This window comes from Coregonus lavaretus, assembly GCF_964263955.1.
Source record: "Coregonus lavaretus genome assembly, chromosome: 18".
Classification (NCBI taxonomy): Eukaryota; Metazoa; Chordata; class Actinopteri; order Salmoniformes; family Salmonidae; genus Coregonus; species Coregonus lavaretus.
The window spans coordinates 19,613,789-19,639,856 of record NC_140005.1 but is presented as its reverse complement, the minus strand read 5'-3'; the positions used below and the strand labels follow the sequence as shown (position 1 = coordinate 19,639,856).

At 44.0% G+C, this 26,068-nt stretch overlaps 1 protein-coding gene across 1 annotated transcript; it reads right to left on the bottom strand.

The window, feature by feature from the left end:
- Window positions 1-15,793: 15,793 nt before the first annotated feature.
- On the bottom strand, window positions 15,794-25,221 carry LOC311145985 (BSD domain-containing protein 1-like). Its single transcript, XM_084182397.1, has 11 exons — window positions 24,986-25,221; window positions 24,331-24,394; window positions 23,956-24,072; window positions 23,166-23,333; window positions 20,779-20,833; window positions 20,280-20,395; window positions 19,374-19,442; window positions 18,234-18,318; window positions 17,621-18,100; window positions 16,983-17,086; window positions 15,794-16,858 (listed from the first exon to the last, which is right to left on the bottom strand). Exons 1-11 carry the CDS (start codon window positions 24,997-24,999, stop codon window positions 16,832-16,834), a joined length of 1,299 nt encoding a protein of 432 aa, XP_084038523.1. The 5' UTR covers window positions 25,000-25,221; the 3' UTR covers window positions 15,794-16,831.
- Between the last annotated feature and the right edge of the window lie 847 nt (window positions 25,222-26,068).

Sequence of the window (26,068 nt, the reverse complement as noted above, 5' to 3'; positions counted from 1 at the left end):
GTAGTCTGCTGCAGCTGCAGTACGGAGCATGGAGAGGAACCTCTGGAAGACTCCTCCCATCCACAGACTGACTGGAGGGAAGAGTCTGCTTTTCTAACCATTGAAGAAACCACTCAAATCGCAATAGATCAGGGATTGGTAACTCCAGTCCTCAGGGGCCGGAGTGGTGTCACAATTTTTCCCCATCCCTAATAAACACAGCTGATTAAACTAATTGCATTCTAAACTGAGGATCATAATTAGATGATTATTGGAGTCAGGTGTGTTAGCTGGGGCAAAGGTGTGACACCAATCAGGGCCAGAGGACTGGAGTTGCCCATCCCTGCAGTAGATATATCCATACTGTATTTGAGTGCTATACTGTATTGGATTGAGCTTGCCCAAAATAATGTGCTTGTTCTGATAAATAAGAATGTGTGTTGTTTCTACAGACTAATGAAGGAGGGTCTTCTCCGTGTCCTGACTACGGTCTTGTCTGTCCGTCTGGTTGGTATGAATGCCAGTGAGCTGCCAATCTGAATTTGCCTAGCTACTCAGCCTCCTTGCTCAAAATCTACACCACGCCCATGGACATTTGTTTCTTCTGGATCTGAGTACCTCCCCAACCCTTCACCGAATCTGAACACATTTGGGGCCATCTGATTGGTCCAGAAATAGATGGGTTGGGCCAGAGCCAAAACACAGGTGGGTAAAGCTGTGGTTTGTAAATTCGTCATTGGCTTTGATAAAGACTATCCAATCTCTGATTACTTTGTTTTGTACAATGCCCCCCATGCCCCTCGTCACCACAAACTACTTATGGCAGTCTCAGACTAAAGTATGTAGTGAACAACAGAGCAGCGGAATAATTTACTAGGCTAAATCTGAGTGACAATGAATGAAAGCATTTTATAAGGAGTTTTTGTGGTTGTGCTTGTGTGTGTGTGTGTGTGTGTGTGTGTATATGTGCGTGTGTCCACACCTGCAGGCTCAGTCATTTCTACTCCTAATTATTAGCAATATAAATCTACGGTGGGTGCGTTGCCATGGCAGCCACAGACAGGCTCTGTGCTGTCCGATCATTGTGGGAGCGCGCCACAGCTATTTCATTAACCTTTAAAGGACTTGGTATTTATTTTAGTGGCAGCACTATGAATATAAATGTGTCATTTTGAAAAGGGAAATGGTCAGGTAATAAAAAGTCTATAGACCTTTTCACAAGTATTTCCCCCTTCCTCTTTCCCTCCCTTCCCTCCCAATCTTTCCCCTCTGCTTTTGGACTGCTGGAATGAATAATGGAACATAACTGTTGAATAAACTCATCCCCCAAAGACACCCAACACACACACACACAACATGCACACACACACACACACACACACTCACACACACACTCACGCACACACGCACTCACGCACGCACACACACACACACACACACACACACACACACACACACACACACACACACAATGGTATAAAAGTAACATACTGTATTGAAAAACCATGTGGCCCATTTTCTCTTTCACAGACCCCTGATTGCTCCTTTCAGTTTGTGGCTAACAATGCAATACATAAAATTCTACCTCAAAACGTATTTGTTAAACAGTAAAGTGCATTATCCTCATGATTCCTGTAATAAAAGTGTCTTCCCTGCTGTGCCTGCCTGTTTCGCTGGGGCCGACTGCTGTAATGAACGAGCCTCTCAAACTCTCTCTCCCCCCTCCTGTGCCCCTCATGATTGTATAATATTTCAAAATGCAATTGCGGGAAAATAAACTACTTTGGAAGCAACTCATTCTCAGATTTCTGTAGGTATATATTTATTTTCTCAATGCTCATTATTGAGCTCAAAGCTCAAAGCTCAGTTTTACAATCAAGATATCTGATATGACTTTGAAATACGGTGCATGTGAAATTGCACATTGGCCTCATGGCAACGTTTCTTTAGGACATTACATATACTGTTAGATTAATACATGGCTACTAGCAGTAGTTATATTTAGAGTTAGAGAACTAGCTAATGTGTTTTGAGTTTTCACTTCCTCAGGTGGTGAATTAGTTCCAATTGAATTAGGCCTATATATAATATTAGTGCACATAAAGAATAAAATTCATCTCTATCGAACAAAAAGTTATATTTTGTCCTATTTTGACAGGAAAGTATAACAAAAATAGCCTAATTGTCAACCCAAAATTCATGACAATCACTGGATTAGGTTGCATATCAAAATGTTTTAAATCATGCATTCCTGCTTGGACATGTTAGATATAACAACGTATTTATTGAATACCATCTCAGTAGTCTATTACACTTCTTAATGAAGCATTGTGAATGACTTGATAATGACTTTATAAGATGACAAATGTATTCTATTGTGTGACGCTGACACATTTTTTTGGGGTGCCACCAACAGAAAAAGTTAGTGGCACCAGCGCCGCCAGGGGAAAATGTTAGTCTGGAGCCCTGCAATGGAATACACTAACAGTCGTTGTGAGTACACTAACAGGTGTTGTGAGTAGCCTATATCCTAAAGGCCTCTACACACTTCATGCAAACAGAACGATGGAGTGTCGTAGGCGGTCCGTTCCAAATTTAAGCCACACAAAAGAATGTAGAACTACGTGTGAAAACGACACTCTGTCGCTGCGTTTGCGTAGTTTGTGTGAAGTGTGTAGGACCATTAAGGCTTCCATGTTGATGTATTTACCATCCATCATCCCTCTCAGTGTAGTTCACTGCCTATTACCATAGGCCTATTGAGGTTGAACTTTTATAAGAGCGAAAACTTCAGGGTTAAGGCAGTAGAAAGATATGTAAGCCATATAGGGAAGTAGTCACATAGCTCTAGGACGAACATTACATGAGGAGGACAAAAAGGGCCAGTTCACCACAGTGCCTTTGGGGTGATAGCGGAATGGAAAAGGAGCTCTTTGTGTGATGCTACTAGCTGGTTAAAAGGAGCATTCTCCAGATGCCTGGGCGGTAAGTGAGGCCTCTGTTGCCACTGGTAATTCAATTGTGACACATGATTTCTTGGTGAGTAATCCACAAATGGAGCTCAGGAGAGGCTTGGCACCGCAGGCCTAATGAGGGTCTGGGTCCCAGAGGGCCAGGGTGGCAGAGGGGGCAGGAGGAGGGAGGGAGAGAAAGGTGGGTGGAAGGGGAGAGAGAGAGAAAGAGAGACAGAGACAGAGAGACAGAGAGAGAAGAGAGAGAGAGAGAGAGAGAGAGAGAGAGAGAGAGACCAAGGGAGAATGGGGTCACAAAGGACATGAAATGGAACCACATCAGTCTACCAACACTTTCACAAAGGGCCTAAACATGCATGATGACAGAGTGGCCGCACAGAATGGTTTTATTATGACACATTGTGTGTGATGCAACCGATCTGAATGGAGGATCTGACTGATGAGAAACAGGATCCAAATAGGCATGCCATAAATGTGATCAGCTGATGAAAAACAGAGACACACACACAGTCAGACACTGTACAAGTTCAACAAAGCAGTGAAAACTGGCACCATGTGCGCTAGAACTCGGAGGGGGTTACAGTGATGCATATCTGGACATCTTTAGCTATTTGAAGAAAGCTCTCTCTGAGCCAGCCAAGAGATCACCCCCCCCCCCCCCCCCCCCCCCCACCCCACCCCACCCCCATCACTACATTAAAGAAAGAAGACTTTCATTCATCCACCAAATCCTCAGCAGTGGGAAGTGTAGCAACAAGCCATGCTGTACATTGTGTTCATAGAGAAACTGGTGACACAAATTACAGTATCTGGAATAGCTGTCTTACAGTATTCATCTTGATTTTAAAACTCATACTGTACTAGTGTATAGCTCTGTATACATCATGTGAGAGCTAGAAGGTGTGACGGCTCTGTCTGAAGGTGTTGTATAGGGTGTGTTCGTACATTCGCTCTGGCTATCTACTCCAATTTCAGAGCACTCTCGTCTGTGTGCCAGAGCGCAGAATAACTGATTAATTTACAAACGCGCATCACCCGTTGAATATGACCGGTGTCAGTAAACGTTGGCAAAAAATGTAATTAGATTGTTGCCAGCAGCAGAGTTACAGTCACTAACGCTCTAGATAACATGAAAACAGCCTAACCAGCTCTGCTAGGGTGAGTAAAATGGTCAGAGAGTTCTTGTGTCTGCAAGTAGCTAGCAAGCTAGTAAACATTAGCCAGTTAGCTTGGGTGCTTGACTGCCATTGAGGTCAGAACGCTCGGATCAAACCTACTTCTCGGCCCGAGCGTCCAGTGTGCTCTCTGAACGCCCTGAGAGCCAACACGCTCTGAATTTACGAACGACACAGAGCGCACTCTGACACACTGCAGGCAATTTACGAACACACTCTTAGTATCATTAGTAGTGACCAGAGAGTCTTTCGACAACAGTCATCGTACATGACTGTCAGTTCCATTGTTGAGCAGTGGCTCCACAGCAACAGTGACAGGATTCCAGAATCAGGATCATTCTGAAGCGGTCACTCTCAAGCCCATACGGTCGGAGAGGAACAGGGGAGAGGAACAGGGGAGAGAAACGAGAGAGAGAAACAGGGGAGAGGAACAGGGGAGAGTAACAGGGGAGAGGAACGGGGGAGAGAAACGGGGGAGAGGAACAGGGGAGAGAAACGGGGGAGAGGAACAGGGGAGAGGAACAGGGGAGAGGTACAGGGGAGAGGAAAAGGGGAGAGGAACAGGGGTGTGTGGTGATAATTTGTACACACCGTTCCAGGAAAATGAGTGATGCCAAACAGCTTGAGGGAGGGAAAAGAAAGGCACAGTTTCCATGGTAACCACTCTCCTACAAAGTGATTGTCTCTCCAGTGGCTTTCTGTTTGATGTTTTTTCCTGTCCTCTTTGTTTTTCTGTACCTGGTAAAAATCAACCAACAACAGTTTAAAGAGAGTAGGGTAGGAGAAGAGCTGTCTAGATTCAAGACAGTATATCTATGGTCCTCTGTAGCTCAGCTGGTAGAGCACGGCGCTTGTAACGCCAAGGTAGTGGGTTCGATCCCCGGGACCACCCATACACAAAAAAAAAAATGTATGCACGCACGACTGTAAGTCGCTTTGGATAAAAGCGTCTGCTAAATGGCATATTATTATTATTATTATTATCTAAACACACACACAGACAGAAATACACACACAAACGGAAATACACACTCGGACTCTAAAACATACAATATTAGAAAAACAGACAGGAAAGTCAGCCTAATAGAATTCCAGACAGTGTCTGATGCATAGAGAAAATGGAGAAACAGGGAGGCAGAAATCTAAAGCTAAAGACAGTGAGAGAGAGAGAGACACACAGAGAGAGAGACTAGGACGCAGCCATTCCTGCCTTATATTTCATATTTAATCTGGTCTGCTGGAAGATTTCTTGGCCCAGTCCGGTGTAATCCTGTCAAGGGACAGATGGCATTCTGGTTGTCTCAATCAGATCTCCTGGATGAGGCATTGTTGCAGTACAGTTCTCCGGGGCGCAAAGGCGGTGGGACGCTGGCGTCTGGGATCAGCAGGTTGGGATGTTCATCAGCATGAAAACAGCCTGTTATTCTTTAACCTTTAGGTGTTCATCCATGGCAGGTCTCAGGGTACACAGGTTTCCCTAGGCTCCAGGATTCACCAGAGTAGGGAGTAAGAAGCATGGGGTGTAGGTGAATCACAAAACACACCCACTTGGAAAACGTAAGTGTTATCGGCTAAATATAAAGTAAATGCAAGTGAATCCTTGTTTATTTTCTCACTTTCAAATGATGAATTGATTAGCCGTAAGGGTGAGCTTAGAAAAAGTTTCCTCATTAGATGAGTAATCATGCTAATGCCAAGCTGATTTTCCTTTGGGTGTTACACGGAATCACACACTAACACCAGCATTTTTACACACACATGTACAAACGTGCACACACACACACACACACACACACACTACTGCCTAAAGAAATAAGTAAGTTGTCACTGGCATTCCAATCGATTCACCAGATGTCCATATGATGTGGGTGGCCACTGGCCTCTCTCTGTGCCAACTAAAGAGCTCTCGATGTTAGGGTAAGTGGACATGCAGAACATGTTTTCTCCATCAGCATCTCATTCACTCTAGTTTAGTCAGGTGAGGTGATCCTGGCTGTGAGCACAGACTCATTCAGCTGCTGAGACATGACAGAAACCAACGGGACAAAGAAAGTTCCTGCCTCTCTAACTTTACCCTTGATGTATAGAGTATAAGGTGGATTCTCCTTAACACATAGAAAGTCTGGGGCACAATACATAATTGTTTTGGGAGTAACCTCACAGGCAAAAAGAGGTTCTGATAACATACCCATCATTTGACAGGTACTCTGTTCTGTTTTTCCTCCTAGGGTGTTTTCACACTTGGTCCCTTTCAGACAATTTTCGGTTCGCTGAATTCTTTGTGCAGTGGGAACACTCCAAATGAACTCAGACCCCTCAAAAAAGCCCCTGAAGAGATCCGAACTGAGATCTCGAGAGCTGGTCTGAGTTTGGTGCACTTGAATTCCGTGGTCCGGTTCCCTTTTTTAGGGCAATGTGAACACAAAGCTCCCCAGGTCCACTTGTCATTATTCCTGCACCACACACTAGACTACTGCAACACCGTTTCCCCTGGCATAAACCCTCACATTGGTGCCACAAAAGAGAGAAGATGATGTGCAGGTCAGTGGAATTTTTTGTTGTTGCTGTTTTTGGATATTTATTAGCGATTGTCAAGGACACACAGAAATGCCAAAATGTGTGGAGTTTTTAGTTCAGATTATTTGTTTGCAATATGTGATCTATAGGCTAAGAGAGCTTCATAAGCTGTTTATTGATTGCGGGGTTTGAATAAAGCTCGCCAGCTTGTAGTCCTAAAAACCAGAAATGATTTACCTCTGGTTCTCTGAGCCATTCTTATCAGCAAAATGAATGAGGAAAGAATAGGGTTTTGGAATAAATTAAGGACTGAGGTTAACACAGGCTTATAAGATGTTTGTTATATGAGATAATATCAGTCAGTTAACATGACCTTTATGAATTATGAAGACATTTTGTGTGTTGTGTTTTATATTATTACATAAATGCTTAAAAATAAAATTTTTCCCATAGGCTTTGTTCAACGAACCATGACGGAGTTAATGCCTACAAAAAGACGCTGTTACTATTACTCCCTGAGAAGAAAACAACATATTTGGTAAGAATCACAACATAGGGTACAACATCCATTCTAGTTCTTAAAGGGCAGTAGCCTACATTGGGTGCCCAATTTTCAATTAGGCCTACAACATTATTTAATCTGCAGTAATTATTATGCTATTGTCATGATCGTTGAGAGACGGGTCAGACCAAGGTGCAGCGTGGTATGCGTACATGTTTATTAATACGAATAAACACTTGACAAAATAACAAAACAACGAAACGTGAAGCTCAAACAGTGGCTACAACACAACAAGCCAAACGCAAATCAAGATCCCACAACTAAGGTAGGCAACCAGGCTACCTAAGTATGATCCCCAATCAGAGACAACGAGCGACAGCTGCCTCTGATTGGGAATCACACCCGGCCAAACATAGAAATACACATACTAGATCCTAAACATAGAATCTAATAACATAGATCTCAAACTGAACTCACACCCTGACCCAACCAACAAGAGTTCTCTAGGTCAGGGCGTGACAGTACCCCCCCCCCCCCCCCTAAAGGTGCGTACTCCGGCCGCACCAACCTGATTCATTAGGGGAGGGTCCGGGTGGGCATTCAGCCTTAGGAGGCGGCTCTGGCTCCGGGCGTGATGACCTCTCCCTCTCTGCCTCCCCGTTGCGCCCTTGGTCTGGTCTGGACCTCGGCGTGATGCTTCCCCTCTCCTTCCTCCCACGATGCACCAAGCCCTGTCTGGACCCTGGTGTGGGAGACCCCGAACCTGGAGAGGTGCTGATGTCTGGGCCTGGATCGGCAATCCTCCCGCGATGCACCAAGCCCTGTCTGGACCCTGGTGTGGGAGGCCCCGACCCTGGAGAGGGGCTGACTTCTGGGTCTGGAGTGGAGCCGCTGACCGGAGCTGGACTGGGCACCGGTGGAGCGGACTGCTCTGGCTCCGGAGTGGATCTGCTGACCGGAACTGGACTCGGCACCGGTGGAGCGGACTGCTCTGGCTCCGGAGTGGAACCGCTTACCGGAGCTGGACTTGGACCGGTGGAGCGAACTTCTCTGGCTCCGGCGTGGAACAGCTGACCGGAGCTGAACTGGATGCCTGTGGAGCGGACATCTCTGGCACTGGACTGGAGCAGCTGACCGGGGCTGGACTAGGCACCGGTAGAGCGGATTACTCTGGCACTGGAATGGAGCCGCTGACCGGAGCTGAACTAGGCACCGGTGGAGCGTACTGCTCTGGCTCCGGAGTGGAGCAGCTGACCGGAGCTGGACTGGGAACACGCACCACTGGTCTGGTGCGAGGGGCAGGCACGGGTCGTGCCGGACTGGAGACACGCACCACTGGTTTGGTGCGAGGAGCAGGCACGGGCCGTGCCGGACTGGATACACACACCACTGGTTTGGTGCGGGGAGCAGGTACGGGGTGTACCGGGCTGGCGACAGGCACCACTGGTTTGGTGCGGGGAGCAGGTACGGGCCGTACTGGACTGGATACGCGCACCACTGGTTTGGTGCGGGGAGCAGGTACGGTGCGTACCGGGCTGGCAACAGGCACCACTGGTTTGGTGCGGGGAGCAGGTACGGACTGGACTGGATACGCGCACCACTAGTTTGGTGCGGGGAGCAGGTACGGGGCGTACCGGGCTGGCGACAGGCACCACTGGTTTGGTGCGGGGAGCAGGTACGGGCCGTACTGGACTGGATACGCGCACCACTGGTTTGGTGCGGGGAGCAGGTAAGGGGCGTACCAGGCTGGCGACAGGCACCACTGGTTTGGTGCGAGGAGCTGGCACAGGCCGTACCGGTCAGTGGAGGCGCACTGGAGGTCTGGAGCTTAGAGCTGGCACAACCCGTCCTGGCTGGATACCCACTTTCGCACGACACGTGCAGGGCGCTGGCACAGGACGCTGTGAACGCGCACTGGCGACACAGTGCGTAGGACTGGCGCAGGATATACTGGACCGTGGAGGCGCACTGGAGACCAGGAGCGTTGAGCCGGCACAACCCGTCCTGGCTGGATGCCCACTTTCGCACGACACGTGCGGGGCGCTGGCACAGGACGCACTGGGCTGTGAATGCGCACTGGCGACACAGTGCGTATCTCCGCATACCTAGGTTCCTCAATGAACACACGCTCCCTTTGTTGCCTGACCAGCTCCTCTCTCCGTGCCTCCACTATTTCCTTCTCCCTACGGGCCTCCTGCAGCGCCTCCACTCTAAGGGAGCTCTCCTGCTCTATTCTCCCTATCAGCCCCCGTAATGTGGTGGCCTCCTCTCTTAAACTCTCGATCCGGAGGTCTTGGAGGACCTCTAAAATAGCAGCCTCCTCCTCTATAGTCAGCCCTCTCACGGCCTCCTGCTGCCTCGTTGTCCGCCCCGTGTGCCCCCCCCCCCAAAAATTTTTTTTTATTGGGGCTGCTTCTCTGGCTTTCTTCGTAACCGAGTCCTTTTGAGTCGCCGTTTCTCCTCTCCTGCCTGGGCTTCCTCCTTCGCACAGGGTCCTCTACCAGCCAATATCTCCTCCCAAGTCCAAAATGTCTTTCCCACCTGTGTCCAGGGTGTCTGCTGCTCCTGGGCACGCTGTTTGGTCCGTTGTTGGTGGGATCTTCTGTCACAATCGTTGAGAGACGGGTCAGACCAAGGTGCAGCGTAGTATGCGTACATGTTTATTAATACGAATAAACACTTGACAAAATAACAAAACAACGACACGTGAAGCTCAAACAGTGGCTACAACACAACAAGCCAAACGCAAATCAAGATCACACAACTAAGGTAGGCAACCAGGCTACCTAAGTATGATCCCCAATCAGAGACAACGAGCGACAGCTGCCTCTGATTGGGAATCACACCCGGCCAAACACAGAAATACACATACTAGATCCTAAACATAGAATCTAATAACATAGATCTCAAACTGAACTCACACCCTGACCCAACCAACAAGAGTTCTCTAGGTCAGGGTGTGTCCAATCTTTTAACTAAATGCAATCTATTAGCTTCCAAAATGTAAGTAGGTATATCTAGCTGTCCAATAACACGTTCTGATGGAATTACTTGTCCTGAACTTTTACCCAGTGTAATTTAATGAATGTTGGAAAAATATCCTGATCCCTTTCTAAACATAGCAATGTGAATGCAAAGAGGACTTGGACCACAAAAAAGTGAAGTGAACTGGCAAAAGAGTTGAGTCCTCATTGAAACGCAAGGGCAGTGTGAATACAAAAATAACTGAGTTCTTTTGCTCTTTTTTTACCCCAGAGTTCACTTTAAAGAGGACTGATATCGCTTCTTTTAAAGAGGACTATATGTGAAAACACAATTACATACTGCCATTTACAGTATGTGGCAAATTTATATAATAGCTCCTGTCAGCCTTAATTTGTTGAATAACGGCGGAGATGGTCTAGCTTTGACAGTTTAATCCGCCTGGCTGCAGCCAGTGAAACATAGCTAGACAGAGACTGGCCCTCCGCTCCACACTGCAGCTCCACAGCAACACTCTCATACTCACTGTCTGGCTGATGAGACGGGGGCGTGTGTGGTCCTCTGATGAGAGCATGGAATGAAACAGTGAGACATGAATGGGTCTGCTGGTGTCCCAGAGCAGGAGATAGGAGTGTGGGGATGGTAATGAATGAAGAAGAATGGAACAGGGAGGAGGGACGGGATGTTCAGAATGGAGGGACAGAGAGAGGAACTGGAACAGGACTAAGGTCAATGGAGAGGTCAGTCGGAGAGGACTGTCTACTCAACTCACATGCATATGCACACACAGACACACACACACACACACCGCACACAGTCGTACAAACCGCATATGTTCACACACTCTTTCAAACATGTACAAACATGCTCATAAAAAACATATGAGAATAAGATGTCTAGCCTACATGTTTGCTTACAATAAGAATACACAAACCCTCCGGGAACCATACATCTGAATGGAGGGGGAGTTAACATAGCTTTCCCCCATCCCCTGCCCTCCCCTACCAACTCAAACCCACATTGCTCTCCAACACCACTTAGCAGAAACAAAGTGGCCAGTTCCCACGCTGAACTTTGGGAAATTCAAAGTTTGTTCAGAAAAAGTCAGAAGCATCTCTAGAGCCCTTCAGGAGTCCTGCTCAAAGCCAACAGAGACCTTATTCAATTCGACTGACTGTCTCCCTACCATGTAGTCTAGTGAGTGTTAACTTGACATATCTCAGATTGCACACATTTTTCATGAAGACAATCGTTAATAGTCAAGTGTCTGTGTGTGTAGTAGAGAACACACTCACCGTGCGCACACACACTCTCACAGCTGTGTGAATGTGGAGGTCTAGTCCGTCTCCAAGCCCTGGTTCCACATTCCATAGTGTTCCACCTCCTCCCCCAGTGAGAGTCTTTTGTGCCTGTTGAAAGGCACTGGGGTTACAGGGTTTCTTGTGCCCAGTATAATACTCTCTCTCAAGACAATGACCTCATCGTGATCCCCCCCACCCCCCCCCTCCTCCCCTCCCCTCCCCTCCCTCTCTCTCTCTCTCTTTGTGTGTGTGTGTGTGTGTGTCACAGAGAGAAAGGGGAATAGAGAGATGGTGAGAAAATGGAGAGGCAGAGCACTTTTGAAGAGTTGGAGGGAAGACTGTACTATGCCGCTTTGGAGGGGTGTTAGAGGACTGACTACCTACAGTAGGTATAGAGGCAACTGTGTCACGTTTATTTCTGTTTAAAATCTTGCGAGCAAAAACATGAACTGTCCAAATAAATGGTACTTTTCTTTTTAAAGATGCAGCCAAGCTAAAAACATCTATGCATTTTGGGCGTGGCCAACAGAAGATAGGGAGTGCAAGTTGAGCAGCAGAGTAGATAGAATAGGATCATCTAGGGAATGTACCATGTTGCGCTCTCACTTGATGGTACAGTAGGCTATATTACAGTGTTAGAGTTGTTTTATTACAATCCATCTCTCTCATCTTTCTTATGTGGTTATTCATTACTGTAATAGGAGGACTCTGAGATCAGTCTAATGTGTCATTCATCTACAGTAGCGTACATTCCATTCCATACTGTCAGTAACTACTGTTAAAGCAGTCTGCTGTACTTACCATTAACAACTGTGGTACCAATGCCTTGAGAGTTGAGACTCTATAGTAAAGTAAAGCACACATACCACCAATCCAAGTGAGCAGTCATTCCCTACAGGAAATTCCTACAGAGCACTTCTGCTGAATAAAGGGCTCCAAGAGGGAATAGTTTAGGAGAATGTTTAATTTAAGTTATTTCCCCCACTATTATAGGTAACCTGCATGGAACATTATTGCATAGTCTACTCTGCAGTACTTCACAGAATAGTGTTGCATAGACACCACCTGAATTCTCATATAAGGTCCAAGTACTCTAACATGACTTGTGCAGTCCGCTGAATGTAGAGAGCATATACATTACATTCTTAAAGGTTATATCCAGCCCTTTTAGCAATATTTTTAACTGCAGTGATACATCTCACAAATTCTCTACAAGAGATCAAAGTTAGAGAGTCAAACAAAGAAAAGGTCTAAGCAGAGCACTCCACCCCCTCTTTTATGCTGCTGCTACTCTGTTTATTATCTATGGATTAGTCACTTAAACTCTACCCACATGTACATATTACCTCAATTACCTCGACTAACCGGTGCCCCCGCACATTGACTCTGTACCGGTACCCCCTGTATATAGCCTCCCTACTGTTATTTTATTTTACTGCTGCTCTTTAATTATTTGCTATTTTTATTTTTTACTTATCTATTTTTTACTTAACACTTTCATTATTTTCTTAAAACTGCATTGTTGGTTAAGGGCTTGTAAGTAAGCTTTTCACTGTAAGGTCTACACCTGTTGTATTCGGCGCATGTGACAAATACAATTTGATTTGATTTGCCAGTGAACCTGTCTCTCTGCTAAGATATAAGCAAAATGGGAGAGAGCCATGACTACCCAGAGAGAGCAAGACAAATCAATGACCTTCTTTCTGTATCACCCAGTCACTCTCCATCTCCCCCATCCATCCTCCAATCCTACCACAGAACCACACCCACCAGACCACCTCCTATTGTGTCAGGGGTGGCCGCAAGTGATATCACAGAGATTGTGGGATGGTGTATGCATGAGTGTGTGCATGTGAGCGAGCGAGCGAGAGAGATGTGTGTACGCGTATTCTTCATGTCTGTAATGGCAATTTCTTGACGAGGGCTATGGTAGCATCCATGTTAGAAAACAAGAGGGTAAAATTAACAGGCTCTGCATGTGTTCTGTGTGACCTAAATTAACCACTCTGTCTCATGCAGACACACGCCACAACTGCCATCATAATCAAACACAAGCCAAGCCCATACACTCTCATGACAACCATTATAAAATGGTGGAACTAGATACAAAATACCTCAGATATCAAATGTACTATCATGGGTTCATATGCATCCATTTCTGTGGAAACACTATGAAATTAAAGCAGCATTTTTCCAATGAAGGATTTCTGCCGTTGCCCCATCCTAGTAGTAAAAAAATGAAAGATGGTATCTCTACAAATACCCATTGCAGCTTTGGACATGGAGAAAATTGGGATCTATTGTGAAGGGGTAAACTGTGAATCATAAACGCCAATTCAGAATTAGCTCCAGTGGTTTTGAAGGATAAACAATGGTGCTTCATCAACCATTGGAAAGGGGTGGAAAGGAGTGTCATGATCTGAATTTTAGGTAAATAGAGCAACACTGCCACCTGGTGGCCAACTTTGAAATAATATTTTTTTTAGGATGCCCGTTAGTCCATTGCACAAGGGAGGCGAGAGATCAGTGTCAATGGTACTTAGCCATACCAGGCATAAATCAATAAACTTACATAAATGTATACGAAAACAGTTTAGCAAAGGATAAAGGTTGGTTCGATTTAAATGTTAACGTTTATTTGCGAATGTCCCCTAATTATACATTAGGTCTCACATTTGATACTCCTGAGTGGCGCAGTGGTCTAAGGCACTGCATCACAGTGCTAACTGTGCCACTAGAGATCCTGGTTCAAATCCAGGCTCTGTCGCAGCCGGCCGCGACCGGGAGACTCATGGGCGGCGCACAATTGGCCCAGCGTCGTCCAGGCTAGGGGAGGGAATGGCCGGCAGGGATGTAGCTCAGTTGATAGAGCATGGCGTTTGCAACGCCAGGGTTGTGGGTTTGATTCCCACGGGGAGCCAGTATATATAAAAAAATGTATTCACTAACTGTAAGTCTGCTAAATGACTAAAATGTAATGTAAATGATATTGTATCACCAGCAATTGAACTGCTACTTTCTCTGGTCAGACTCAATTCTCGGTCGTTCACATTGGACTCTACAGATTCCTCCTCACGCCGAATGGTCAGGCAGTGGTTACCCTGAACACCTGCACAGCTGGCTATAAATGAGAAGGGGAAAAAAAGAACCTTGCTCTCTTGACATAGTCTTCTTTGCTGCAAAAAAAGTTCAGTAAGCCTATGTGGCTCTCGGGCGGCGAACTCTTTTCGCAAACTCTAGTCTGGTAGTGGTCTCTGTTCATGTTGATTTTAGATCCTCTCAATCTCTATTAATTATGTGGTTTGTTGGTTTTGACACGTTTAGGTTTCAAATATGATCAATATGTTAGTTGTTTAGGGTTTACAGATGTACTTACCTTTTTACACCATCATCAAACTTTACGTTTTCCCGCGAAAGGAAATTATGCTTTCAACTTAAGTAAACTGTCAACCTTCCATGTGGTGCTTAAAATTATCACACCTCAAAGTGACGACGTTACTTTGGCAAGGTGTGTGCCAAGATTATGGTAAAGAAAATGGCCTACACTTTTAGCTCTTGATGAGTTCACTTTTCAGCAGAAATACTTTACTAGAAACCCAGTGATAGCTGGGAGTCAAACTCCACTTGAGCTTTTTTTCTATAAGTGTGCCTATTAGGAACATTATCTTGTATTTAAATCCAACACACACTGACTATTCATTTGCATGACTCTTTTTAATGACAATGCTCATTTGAAAAATAGAGGAAAATATAATTGCCTAAAAAATTAACAGCTTTAAACGTTTTGGTGTTTAAAGTGCAAATATATGTATTAAAGTGAAATACATAGAGAGAGAACTTGAGACTTGCAACATATCAATCAATTCATTATAAACAGGTCATTCCCTTTGCAACTACAAGCTAGTAAGCGACCTTACAACTTAAAACAGTACACCTGCTGTACAACAGTTTGCATAAGTAGACGATGAAGTGATTGCACTGACATGCAAAACAATGCACAGAGTAATAATATTCACATGAAAATCAGTCATTGTAGAGATCTGTACACTACATCTTTATGCTTTGAGTCTTGGTCACTGTTTACACTGATGAAGACAAAATATCAGAGTAGCATGACGCGATACTGCAGAATGAAGCTAGTCTATACTGTATTGTTTAATAAATCAAGCAAAGCCCTCATTGCCTCTTGGCTCTCTGCATACAGCTAACTCCATACTCAGAGCTATTGTGCAGTATATATGTCCATACTAAGCATTGCAAAGCAGGCTGTGGGATTTCAATTATTTTACATCAGAAATAACATGACAACAGACCATACCCCCTCAGACATCCAAGCCCAATACTCTGGCACCATGACACCTGAAACATTTTGCAGCCTCTTTATTGCGTCATTATCTTCTCTTTTGACGATTGACAATAAATGTGACCCTTACCCACCAAGAATAATATTAGACATGGACAGATAGAATAATAGATGTGAACATTAATGTAGCAGAGACAGGAAATAAAGAGGAAACGTGGCCCCTGGAGGTCACAGAAGAGATATGTTCACATCAATTACTTAGCAGGACAGGGATGAAAACATAGAATGTAAAATGTACAACATGGATTGGTTGTGTTTAAACTCAGATCAGTGTCTTGTGTGACAAAACATTTGGATATCTTGTCCACACTATCGCGTGTCTATCAAGGTCATATGTATCTAGAGTTGGGAGTGAATCCAAAATGAATGCTCTCTATGAAGGCCAAAGTATGTTCCTTTATGAATATTCACTTGCATAAGATAGATGAGTTAGTAAATCACTTGAGAATTTTTTCTAAAATCAATATATTCACCATTCAATAAACCACATGAATAATTCCATCTCATGAAAGGTGATAAGCAGCGTTACAGTTTTATGGCTATTCTGCAGCCTAAAGTTAAGTAATAATTCCCGCCACTCATAACTTTGAAGAAGTTCACTAGCAACAATTTACATGTACTTAATGGCATTTCAGAAGATAGAGGGAGCGCAGCAGCTTCCCTTATGTGGTGAACCCATTCTCATCCTGACAAGCCAATACATGTCACATAGCTTTAGTCAAATGGAACAATAACCATTCCTAAACTAGTGTCATATTCTCTCTAAGTTATACAAGCTGTTTCAAGAAATAACCAACAAGACGCCTTGAGACCTATATGCACAAACTGACAGCTGATGCTGCCTTGGCTCTAATCTTATTGCCTTGGATTCCCATTGCTTTGCTAGTGCCTTCAACATGGTCCAAACCAAAGGGACATTCCCCTATGAACAAATGTGACATGGTGATGGCGTGGACAAAGGGGTAAAACACGTTAAGCATGGTTCGTCTGCCGAGAACTCGCTTTAATGACCGGATAGAAACACTACGGCACGGTAATCATCAGTTCCAGTTCTCCCAGTCCTCCAGCTGAAAAATAAAACATGTCATTTAGATCAACATAATTGTTTCTAAGGCATGTTATTTTTTTAACGGTTTGGGGTTAGAAGAAATGCAACAAGAAAAATGTTATGACAAATACATCATTGCCCACCTCTCCTGTAGCGTCAACTCTTGAGAGTGCCATCTGGACCTCCTCTTCTGTCATGTCCAGGTCAAAGTCCTTCTCCCAGTCCTCACTGACATCTGTGCTGGACCCTGCAGGGGTCAGGGTGAAGCACAGGGTCAGATAGGACCACTTAACACTCTTCTTGCACTGGCTCTGTGCACTCACTGAACTTTACCCACACATACTACACTGACACACCAACACACACACATATATACACACACACACATGCCTATTGATGCCACACACACACACGCTGCTATTCTGTTTATTATCTATCCTGATTGCCTAGTCACTTTTACCCCTACCTACATGTACATATTACCTCAACTACCAGGTACCCCTGCACATTGACTCGGTATCTGTACTCCTTGTATAAAGCCTCGTTAATGTTATTTTGTTACTGTTTCCTTTTTTCCCTTCTTATTTGATAATTATAACTGTTTTCGTACTTTTTAACTCTGCATTGTTGGGAAAGGGCTCGTACGTAAGCATTTCACAGTATTCGGCGCATGTGACAAATAAAAATGTGTTTGATTTTGATTTGATGAACAGCTTAGGCCCTATTCAATCAAAACCTGTTACCACAGTCACACCAATAACTTAATAAAATGTCCTTTTACCTTTTTTGCCATTGTTTGAAGGTGTAGACTTCCCGCTGTCAGAGTTGAGCTCAAACACCCTCAGGTCCTGGGGCCCCTCTGTCTCTGGTCTGATGGTGGTAGCTGGGGCCTGGACTGTTACTCTCTCAGCTGTAGCCTTCTCTGTGGGCTCAGGCTGGGATGGGGCCTCTAACTTAACCCTCTCCTCCACCTGCTGCCTCTCTGGCTCTCTCTCCTCCAGGCTGGCCTTGTTGAGTTTCTGGGCCAGCTCCACGACTGCAGGTTGTGGCCTGGCTGGTCTCACCTCCACCTGGGTGGGCAGGCTGCCACTGTCGCTGTTCAGGGAGAGGGGAGAGGAGCGCTCCCCGCTCGGAGACGGGATGGGGCTGAGCGGGGTTGTCGCCATGGTGACTGGTGTAAGTGGTGACAGCTGGGTCACAGGGTCGTCTAATGGGGGCGTGAAGTCCAGGCGAGATGAAGACGTGGCGCCAAGGAAGTCATCTGGGATAGAAATAAGGGAGAGAGAACAGTGAGTCACATGAGACAGACCTGTGCTAATCTGACTGACCTATTTCAGGTCACATCTCACAGAACTAAGACATTTCACCATTGTGAAATTCCCTATCCGACATACCTTCATCTTCCTCCTCCCAGCCCAGAGCCTCTGTGTGTGTAGTCTGCTCTGCTCTCTGCTTCAAGGCCACTCGCCTCGCCTCCTCCTGGTGGTCAGTCACATTAGTAATTACCCATCAGCAGAACACTACGAGCTTTTTAGTGTGTCTATTTATCGGCTAAGGTGATGGTATGAAGTGGGGACGGGGATTTTAACTGGAAAACTCTCTAATAAAAACACTGCTTACCTGTGAAATAGTTGCACCAAATACATTGTCCAATACCTCCATTTTGTCAGCATGCAGCACATAAAATATCATAAAAACACATGTACTTTCCAGAAAGGGAGGGAGAGCCTGGGAATGAGCTTTGGAAGAGGGGGGCGTGGACTTTGTTAGGACAGACTGGAAACGTCCGAATCCAAATCAAATAGCGGGAGATTTGGTTCTGGGTGCCAAGATTTGTTTTCCAAAAGTCTACTAAGCTACCAGAGCTCTGACGTAGAGCCCTACCCATGCACGCGACATTCAAACCCTACCCAGGCCCGATTGTTTCTGCCAAATTAAAGGCCCGACCGGCCCGAAATCAGAAATAACTTTCTCCGTTAGTAAATCCATTAGCTGCTCTGTTCATGGCGCTCTGAGTATCCATAGCAACGGCTCCGCTTGGGCTGCTCTGCTCAATTACGAAACATTAGAGAGCAGTTAGCTGTTAGCTACTATTCGTCACTCTAAACTCAGACAAAACTCAAGGAACATTATTATTTTCTGTGAAATAATCTCTCCCGTCTTATATTTGATGAGGTTGAAGCACTTCTGACACAATGTTATGATCTTAGTCAGATATCACTGTACTGCGCAGCAGAGCACGAGCAAATGGCTCAGCTTAAAAATGTTAGTGATCAATTTAGTGATACCTGAGCCATGCCTGTACCTTAGTTATTGATGAAAAAACAGGCCCGATCCAGCCCTAACCCTATGTATAATATCGGGGGCCCGTCGGGCTCGGGTCGGGTAGCAGAACTCTACTCCAAACTAATCTTACAACTGGCCAGCAGGGGGCAAGGTTTACATTCTAACATGGGATTCTGATAGAAGAAGGTGCATGACAGTTCATGAGAGCTATACATGCCAGTAACAAAACAAAAAAGTGAGTGAATTACCTGGTCCAACTGAAAGACTTTGTAGAAATACCGCTGCCAGAATTCAGAATGGGCTACAGCTACTGGCACCTAGGGATGAAAATGTCCTATCGTGATTATGTACTCATAAAACATTGTGATGTATGCTGGTATTGGCCAACAAAAAATAAACAAATATAAAACTCACGACGAAAGATAATGTTGAAACCCTGGGCAGAGGCTAAGTGCAGGCAAATCTTTTCTAATATTCCTTTCTGGTGGAGCTTCAGCATGGAACAGGTGTGTGTCTGTGACTCGCGCACATGATGGCGCTTGATATTGTTTGTTCTCTCTCATTATTAGTCCCCTGGCTACCTTATGTTTTTAGGCTATTTAAACAACTTTTTGAGACGGAACTCTGTTAGATTAATTCATTGTTTGACCGAGAGAGAAAGCATGCATGCATAAAATTATGAAAGCGTACTAGCCCAAATATTCATATTGAATGGAGAGACAAGGGAAAATAGCCTATGTTTTCTTTTTAAACTGCTAGACACAATATAGTTAAGGATGTCCGTTATAAATGTTTTATAGATTTAGCCTATAAGGCCCACGCATCTGACAGCGTGAGAGAGACTGGACATTTTGCGAAGCTCTGGTGAAATTCTCCACTCTGTCTAGCCCACATTCCTCTCTTGCGTTCTGTAGGCCTATATAAACATAGCCTATTAATTGAAATAGGCTATAGCAAATAGGAAGTCAGATTACTCGGAATGTCACTCATGTGCTATCCGACTCCGTTAGGCCTACTGCGCGGCGCCAGTCAGGTTCAAATAGGATAAACCATCGTCTGTCACATCACGATGTTGTCACCATTGACAACGGCTGTCAATCATCATTGATAAATGAACCTATTGTAATTTGATCCAACCGTATTAGAAAGTGTACCATTTTGGTGTAAAGGGCCCTGATAGAGGGGGTATTGACTAGGAGGTCAGAGATCTCTCCTTTCCTCTCCTCCAGACTGAAGCTTGAGAGCCACGCATCAAACTGCTCTAGGGAACCTGGGACAAAACACAGGACACACAATTAAAACACACTCAAGACACCTTTTTAGTTTTTCATTACAGTTTAACAACTGCATGAAAATAACTGGCATAGAAGTCCAAACTTCCCAAGTCTTGTCCTGCCAAATTATTTGTATTCATTGTAATAGGAGATGATTTTTGACCATTATTTTAAAAAAGTATTGGAGTGCATTTGAGGACATTTAGGGTAGAGTAGAATGAGTAATTAAAGGGCCTTAAGTCCATTGTCACTGCCATTCTGATGGCTTTTTAATGTTTTGAGGGAATGAAGCCTGGGCAATGCCGTTACATGGTACATGACCTTTTCTTTAATGAGAATAGTGAAGACCAATAGAAAAGAAAGATGTGAACTGTCTCACCATCAGGCTCATTGCAGTATGTAGCAGGGTCAGCCTGCAGACTGTAAAGACGAGCCTGGGGAAAAAAACACACACTGTAACTCAGATACTCATGTGACATAACGTGTTCTGATATCTAGTATTGCAACAAAATGAGACCGTATTTTGTTTGTTTTGCATTTTGATAATGTTATGCTAATGATAACAATAGCCTAATATATTCAATATGCTGTAAACTATTGTCTTTTAACGGTTTCATCTCAATTCATCCTAATCAACCTAATAATTATGACACACCCCTCACTATTATCATTGGTTGCACTAATTGCACTGTTTGTCTACATACCCTGGTTCAAGCATTCATGATATTACCCTGAAGAAGGCACAGTGATGCCGAAATGTTGTGTGTGTGTATATATGACAGTACCAGTCATATATATACGGTACACATTTCTTTTTTTACATTTTTTGTCATTTAGCAGACGCTCTTATCCAGAGCGACTTACAGTTAGTGAGTGCATTCATTTTTCATACTGGCCCCCCATCGGAAACGAACCCACAACCCTGGCGTTGCAAGCGCCATGCTCTACCAACTGAGCTACAGGGGACTCCACACAGTACCAGTCAAAAGTCTGGACACACCTACTCATTCAAGGGTTTTTCTTTATTTTTACTATTTTCTACATTGTAGAATAATAGTGAAGACATCAACACTATGAAATACCACATATGGAATCATAGATTTTATATTCTTCAAAGTAGCCACCCTTTGGCTTGATGACAGCTGTGCACACTCTTGGCATTCTCTGAACCAGCTTCATGAGGTAGTCACCCGGAATGCTTTTCCAACAGTCTTGAAGGAGTTTCCACATATGCTGAGCACCTGTTGGCTGCTTTTCCTTCACTCTGCGGTCCAACTCATCCCAAACCATCTCAATTGGGTTGAGGTCGGGTGATTGTGGAGGCCAGGTCATCTGATGCAGCACTCAATCACGCTCCTTCTTAGTCAAATAGCCCTTACACAGCCTGGAGGTGTGTTTTGGGTCATTGTCCTGTTGAAAAACAAAAGAGTTGCACTAAGCGCAAACCAGATAGGATGGCGTAACGCTGCAGAATGCTGTGGTAGCCATGCTGGTTAAGTGTGCCTTGAATTATAAATAAATCACTGATAGTGTCACCAGCAAAGCACTGACACACCATCACACCTCCTCCTCCATGCTTCATGGTGGGAACCACACATGCGGAGATCATCCGTTCACCTACTCTGCGTCTCACAAAGACACGGCGGTTGGAACCAAAAATCTCAGATTTGGACTCATCAGACCAAAGGACAAATTTCCACCAGTCTAATGTCCATTACTCGTGTTTCTTGTCCCAAGCAGGTCTCTTCTTATTATTGGTGTCCTTTAGTAGTGGTTTCTTTGCAGCAATTCCACCATGAAGGCCTGATTCACGCAGTCTCCTCTGAACAGTTGATGTTGAGATGTGTCTGTTACTTGAACTCTGTGAAGCATTTATTTGGGCTGCAATCTGAGGTGCAGTTAATTGCCGATTTCTGAGGCTGGTAGCTCTAATGAACTTATCCTCTGCAGCAGAGGTAACTCTGGGTCTTCCTTTCATGTGGCGGTCCTCATGAGAGCCAGTTTCATCATAGCACTTGATGGTTTCAGCGACTGCACTTGAAGAAACTTTCAAAGTTCTTGAAACTTTCCCAAATGACTGACCTTCATGTCTTAAAGTAATGATGGACTGTTGTTTCTCTTTGCTTATTTGAGCTGTTCTTGCCATAATATGGACTTGGTCTCCTGTATACCAACCCTACCTTGTCACAACACAACTGATTGGCTCAAACGCATTAAGAAGGAAATCAATTCCACAAATTAACTTTTAACAAGGCACACCTGTTAATTTAAATGCATTCCAGGTGACTATCTCATGAAGCTGGTTGAGAGAATGCCAAGCGTGTGCAAAGCTTTCATCAAGGCAAATGGTGACTACTTTGAAGAATCTCAAATATAAAATATATTTTGATTTGTTTAACACTTTTTTGGTTACTACATGATCCATATGTGTTATTTCATAGTTTTGATGTCTTCACTATTATTCTATAATGTAAAAAATAGTTAAAATAAAGAAAAACCCTGGAATGAGTAGGTGTGTCCAAACTTTTGACTGGTACTGTATAGAGTGTGCGACTATTTATTTTTATAGTAACACTTCTGAGACTAACCACTCTTACATGTTTGAACAGATGGGGGAAAAAGTTATAACACATGATGTTAACACACCATTTCTGAGAAAGATTCGGGTATATTAGCAGTAAATGTAAAACAGCATAGTATCTAGTCCTTAATTAGTTCAATCACACTGTCATAGTGATTAGTTGAACACAATATTAACATACTCACCTTGGTGCTGTCATACACCTCTGTGGTGCCTGCTGGAGTTGCCACTAGCGTAATGACATCACAGTCGATGGTCATGTCCTGGGGAGGAGCGAGGGTGTCTGTTATCACTCCTAAGAAACTGGACAGGCTCTTCTTCACCTTCTCTGTGGTATCAGAGGAGCCCTCCACCTGAAACAAAGTGGGACAGGTGACATGTATGCCTATAAATAACCAAGTGATAATGCATATTAACTTTTCTAATATGGGTCACTGTGACCCATAGCTAACAAAATGGCTACACAGACTGAGTTGACCCTTGTATTTTATTTTTTGCACTGTCTCTATGGACACTCACAGGGCCCTACACACACACACACACACACACTCACTCCATTACAATTTCTCACACACATTATATGCACACACGTTTATACTGACTCTACACACATGCACACCCACTCATATACAATTATCATATACACCGCTGCTGCTACACTGTTTATCATATATTCTGATGCCTGGTCAGCTTACCCCTATACATATCTACCTCTATCACTCCAGTATCCCTGCACATTGTAAATATGGTACTGGAACTGACCATGTATATAGTATGCTTACTTACTTTCTCATGTTCTTCATATTTCTTATTTTTATTTCTTGTGTGTTTTTGCTCTACCTTATGTTATTTTTTTAGTATTATATTGTTATTGATTACTCCATTGTTGGGTTTAGAACTAGCAAGAAAGGTGTTTCACTATACTTATGCTTGTGACATTAAAACTAAAAACTAGTAAAGAACCAAATGGCCTACCGCTAGTTTGCTTCTAACGGCGCTTGCTGTGGCGACGATGGAGCACGCAGCGTCATGTTGCACCACGTTGGAGAACTCTGTCAGGTCACGCTTTATAAACTCGTATGCCTCAGATGACTGTAAAAACAATTAAATGTTGGAGTTACATTGACAAGTGCAAACAGAGTACAGTAAGAGGTCTGCATTCTGCAATATCAGTGTACATTGGATGTCACAAGGATATTGATTTTCACCTTGTTTTATAATGAATCATGTTTTAGACATTGAATTAGCCTTTTTAAGGCACAGCACATAACATAATAGCTATATTTAGTCGCTCATTATGAAACTGGAGAGATAATCTGGTTATCCGTGCAGGCTAGCATGGATGCCTACCTTATCTTTGACGGCCTGGAAGCTTTGCTGAAGCCAGCCTCCCCACCAGCCTTCGCAGCTTTCCCTGGAATAAAGAGACATGGTGATGGCAGATTATTAAAACGGGATCAACAGGTACTAATGGTGCAATGCATAGCTTGCATTTTAGCTATATAACTATTTAGCTAGGCCATTAACGATCAGGTCAGGTAGGAGTGACAGTGCGCATACACTCATCTCTGATAACAATCTAGCCAATTTAGCTGACTTGCTAATCAACACCAGTGAATTTGCATTAGCTGTTAACGTTAGCTAGCTAGATAGCTAACAAAGCTACAATGGAAACCATAGCGCTGTATTTTTCCAATCACTGTTAATATATACACAACACACTATTAATACGTTGGTCTCCGCGATTAGGCAGTAACAATTCTGCTAGCCACTGCTAGCTAGTTAGCCAGCCATCAAGCTAAACAGATGGTGCAATATTTTTAGTAAACAAAACCCGATTGACTCGAGAACAGACAAAGCAACTGATTGCATCGTTTTGAAATAGGTGAATGTAGCAATAGCTAAATATGAAGGAAATATATTAGATGAAAGAAAAACATGCCGAGGGTGGGATATATTACGATGGTTAATTTATATTTTAACTATTTTGCGACTTCTCACTCACCCGTCTTCAGCCATCTTCAGACCATGACATCACCAATATTTACTGAACTCTGACCCCACTGAATGAGGAAAAAGCTTGTAAAAGACCGACCGCTTTTCAGTTTGTATATGCTTCTAGTAAATACATTTTTAGGATAGATAGCTCATGTAAAATGTAATATTATTATTTTCCAAATTAATTCTGTTAGCTATTAGGTAGCTACGCTCTTTGGGCATTTATTTAGGACTACGGTGTCTGCCAAGGATCAAGCTACGCGTTTGGTAGGCTGCTGCGCTGGCGCAATAACTTTATGAAAACTAAATCTAACATTGCGTTCAAATTCTCCTTATAAATGTATCATAATTTAACCCCAACCTTGCACCCATTTGCATTTATTATCAAGGCCAGCTAAGGTGAAAGTTATCAAAATATTTTAAAATAAGCCTTTAGGGCTGAGCCAGTTGTTATAGGTTTGCATATTTGGCTAATTATGCCCTTTCAAAGTTTGTATCACACATTTTAATGGTATGCAAATTATGCTATTACTTTTTATGGTTTCTGAAAATGTTCATGGTCTATAGCATATCATTTTTAACTAGTTTGAGCTTGTTCAATATTATAAATAAGGTAAAGTGTGGCCTGCCAGTCAATCGCACTGTCTCCTAGAGAGGACGTCTGAAAATGCATCTATTTTGTTGTAGGTAGATAATGAAGCGAGACATAAGATTTAACTCAACTAGCCACATGATTAGTAATCAAATCTGCCCTTATGTGACTCTATCTTTAATGGGTCAACATTAATTCCCAGACCAGTGGGTGTGTTGACCCTATCCCAGCTGTGTTTCCCCCTCATCAGTATGCAGGGTGAAGGGGAGCCCGACTTTACTGAACTGATAGTAAAAAGGTCAGGCTGCGAGCTTCTGGAGGAGAGCTCTCCCCTAATTGAAGATCCCCTGTATGCAGACGCAGCACAATGTGTGCGTATGTTCTCCAATATGTCTCCCCTGTCCAGACCCTCAATCCACCTAATTGGCTCCTTCAGTTCCCTAATTAACTCTGTCGATCCTGTCTACTGCTGAGCCCAGGGTAACACACACCCTTCTA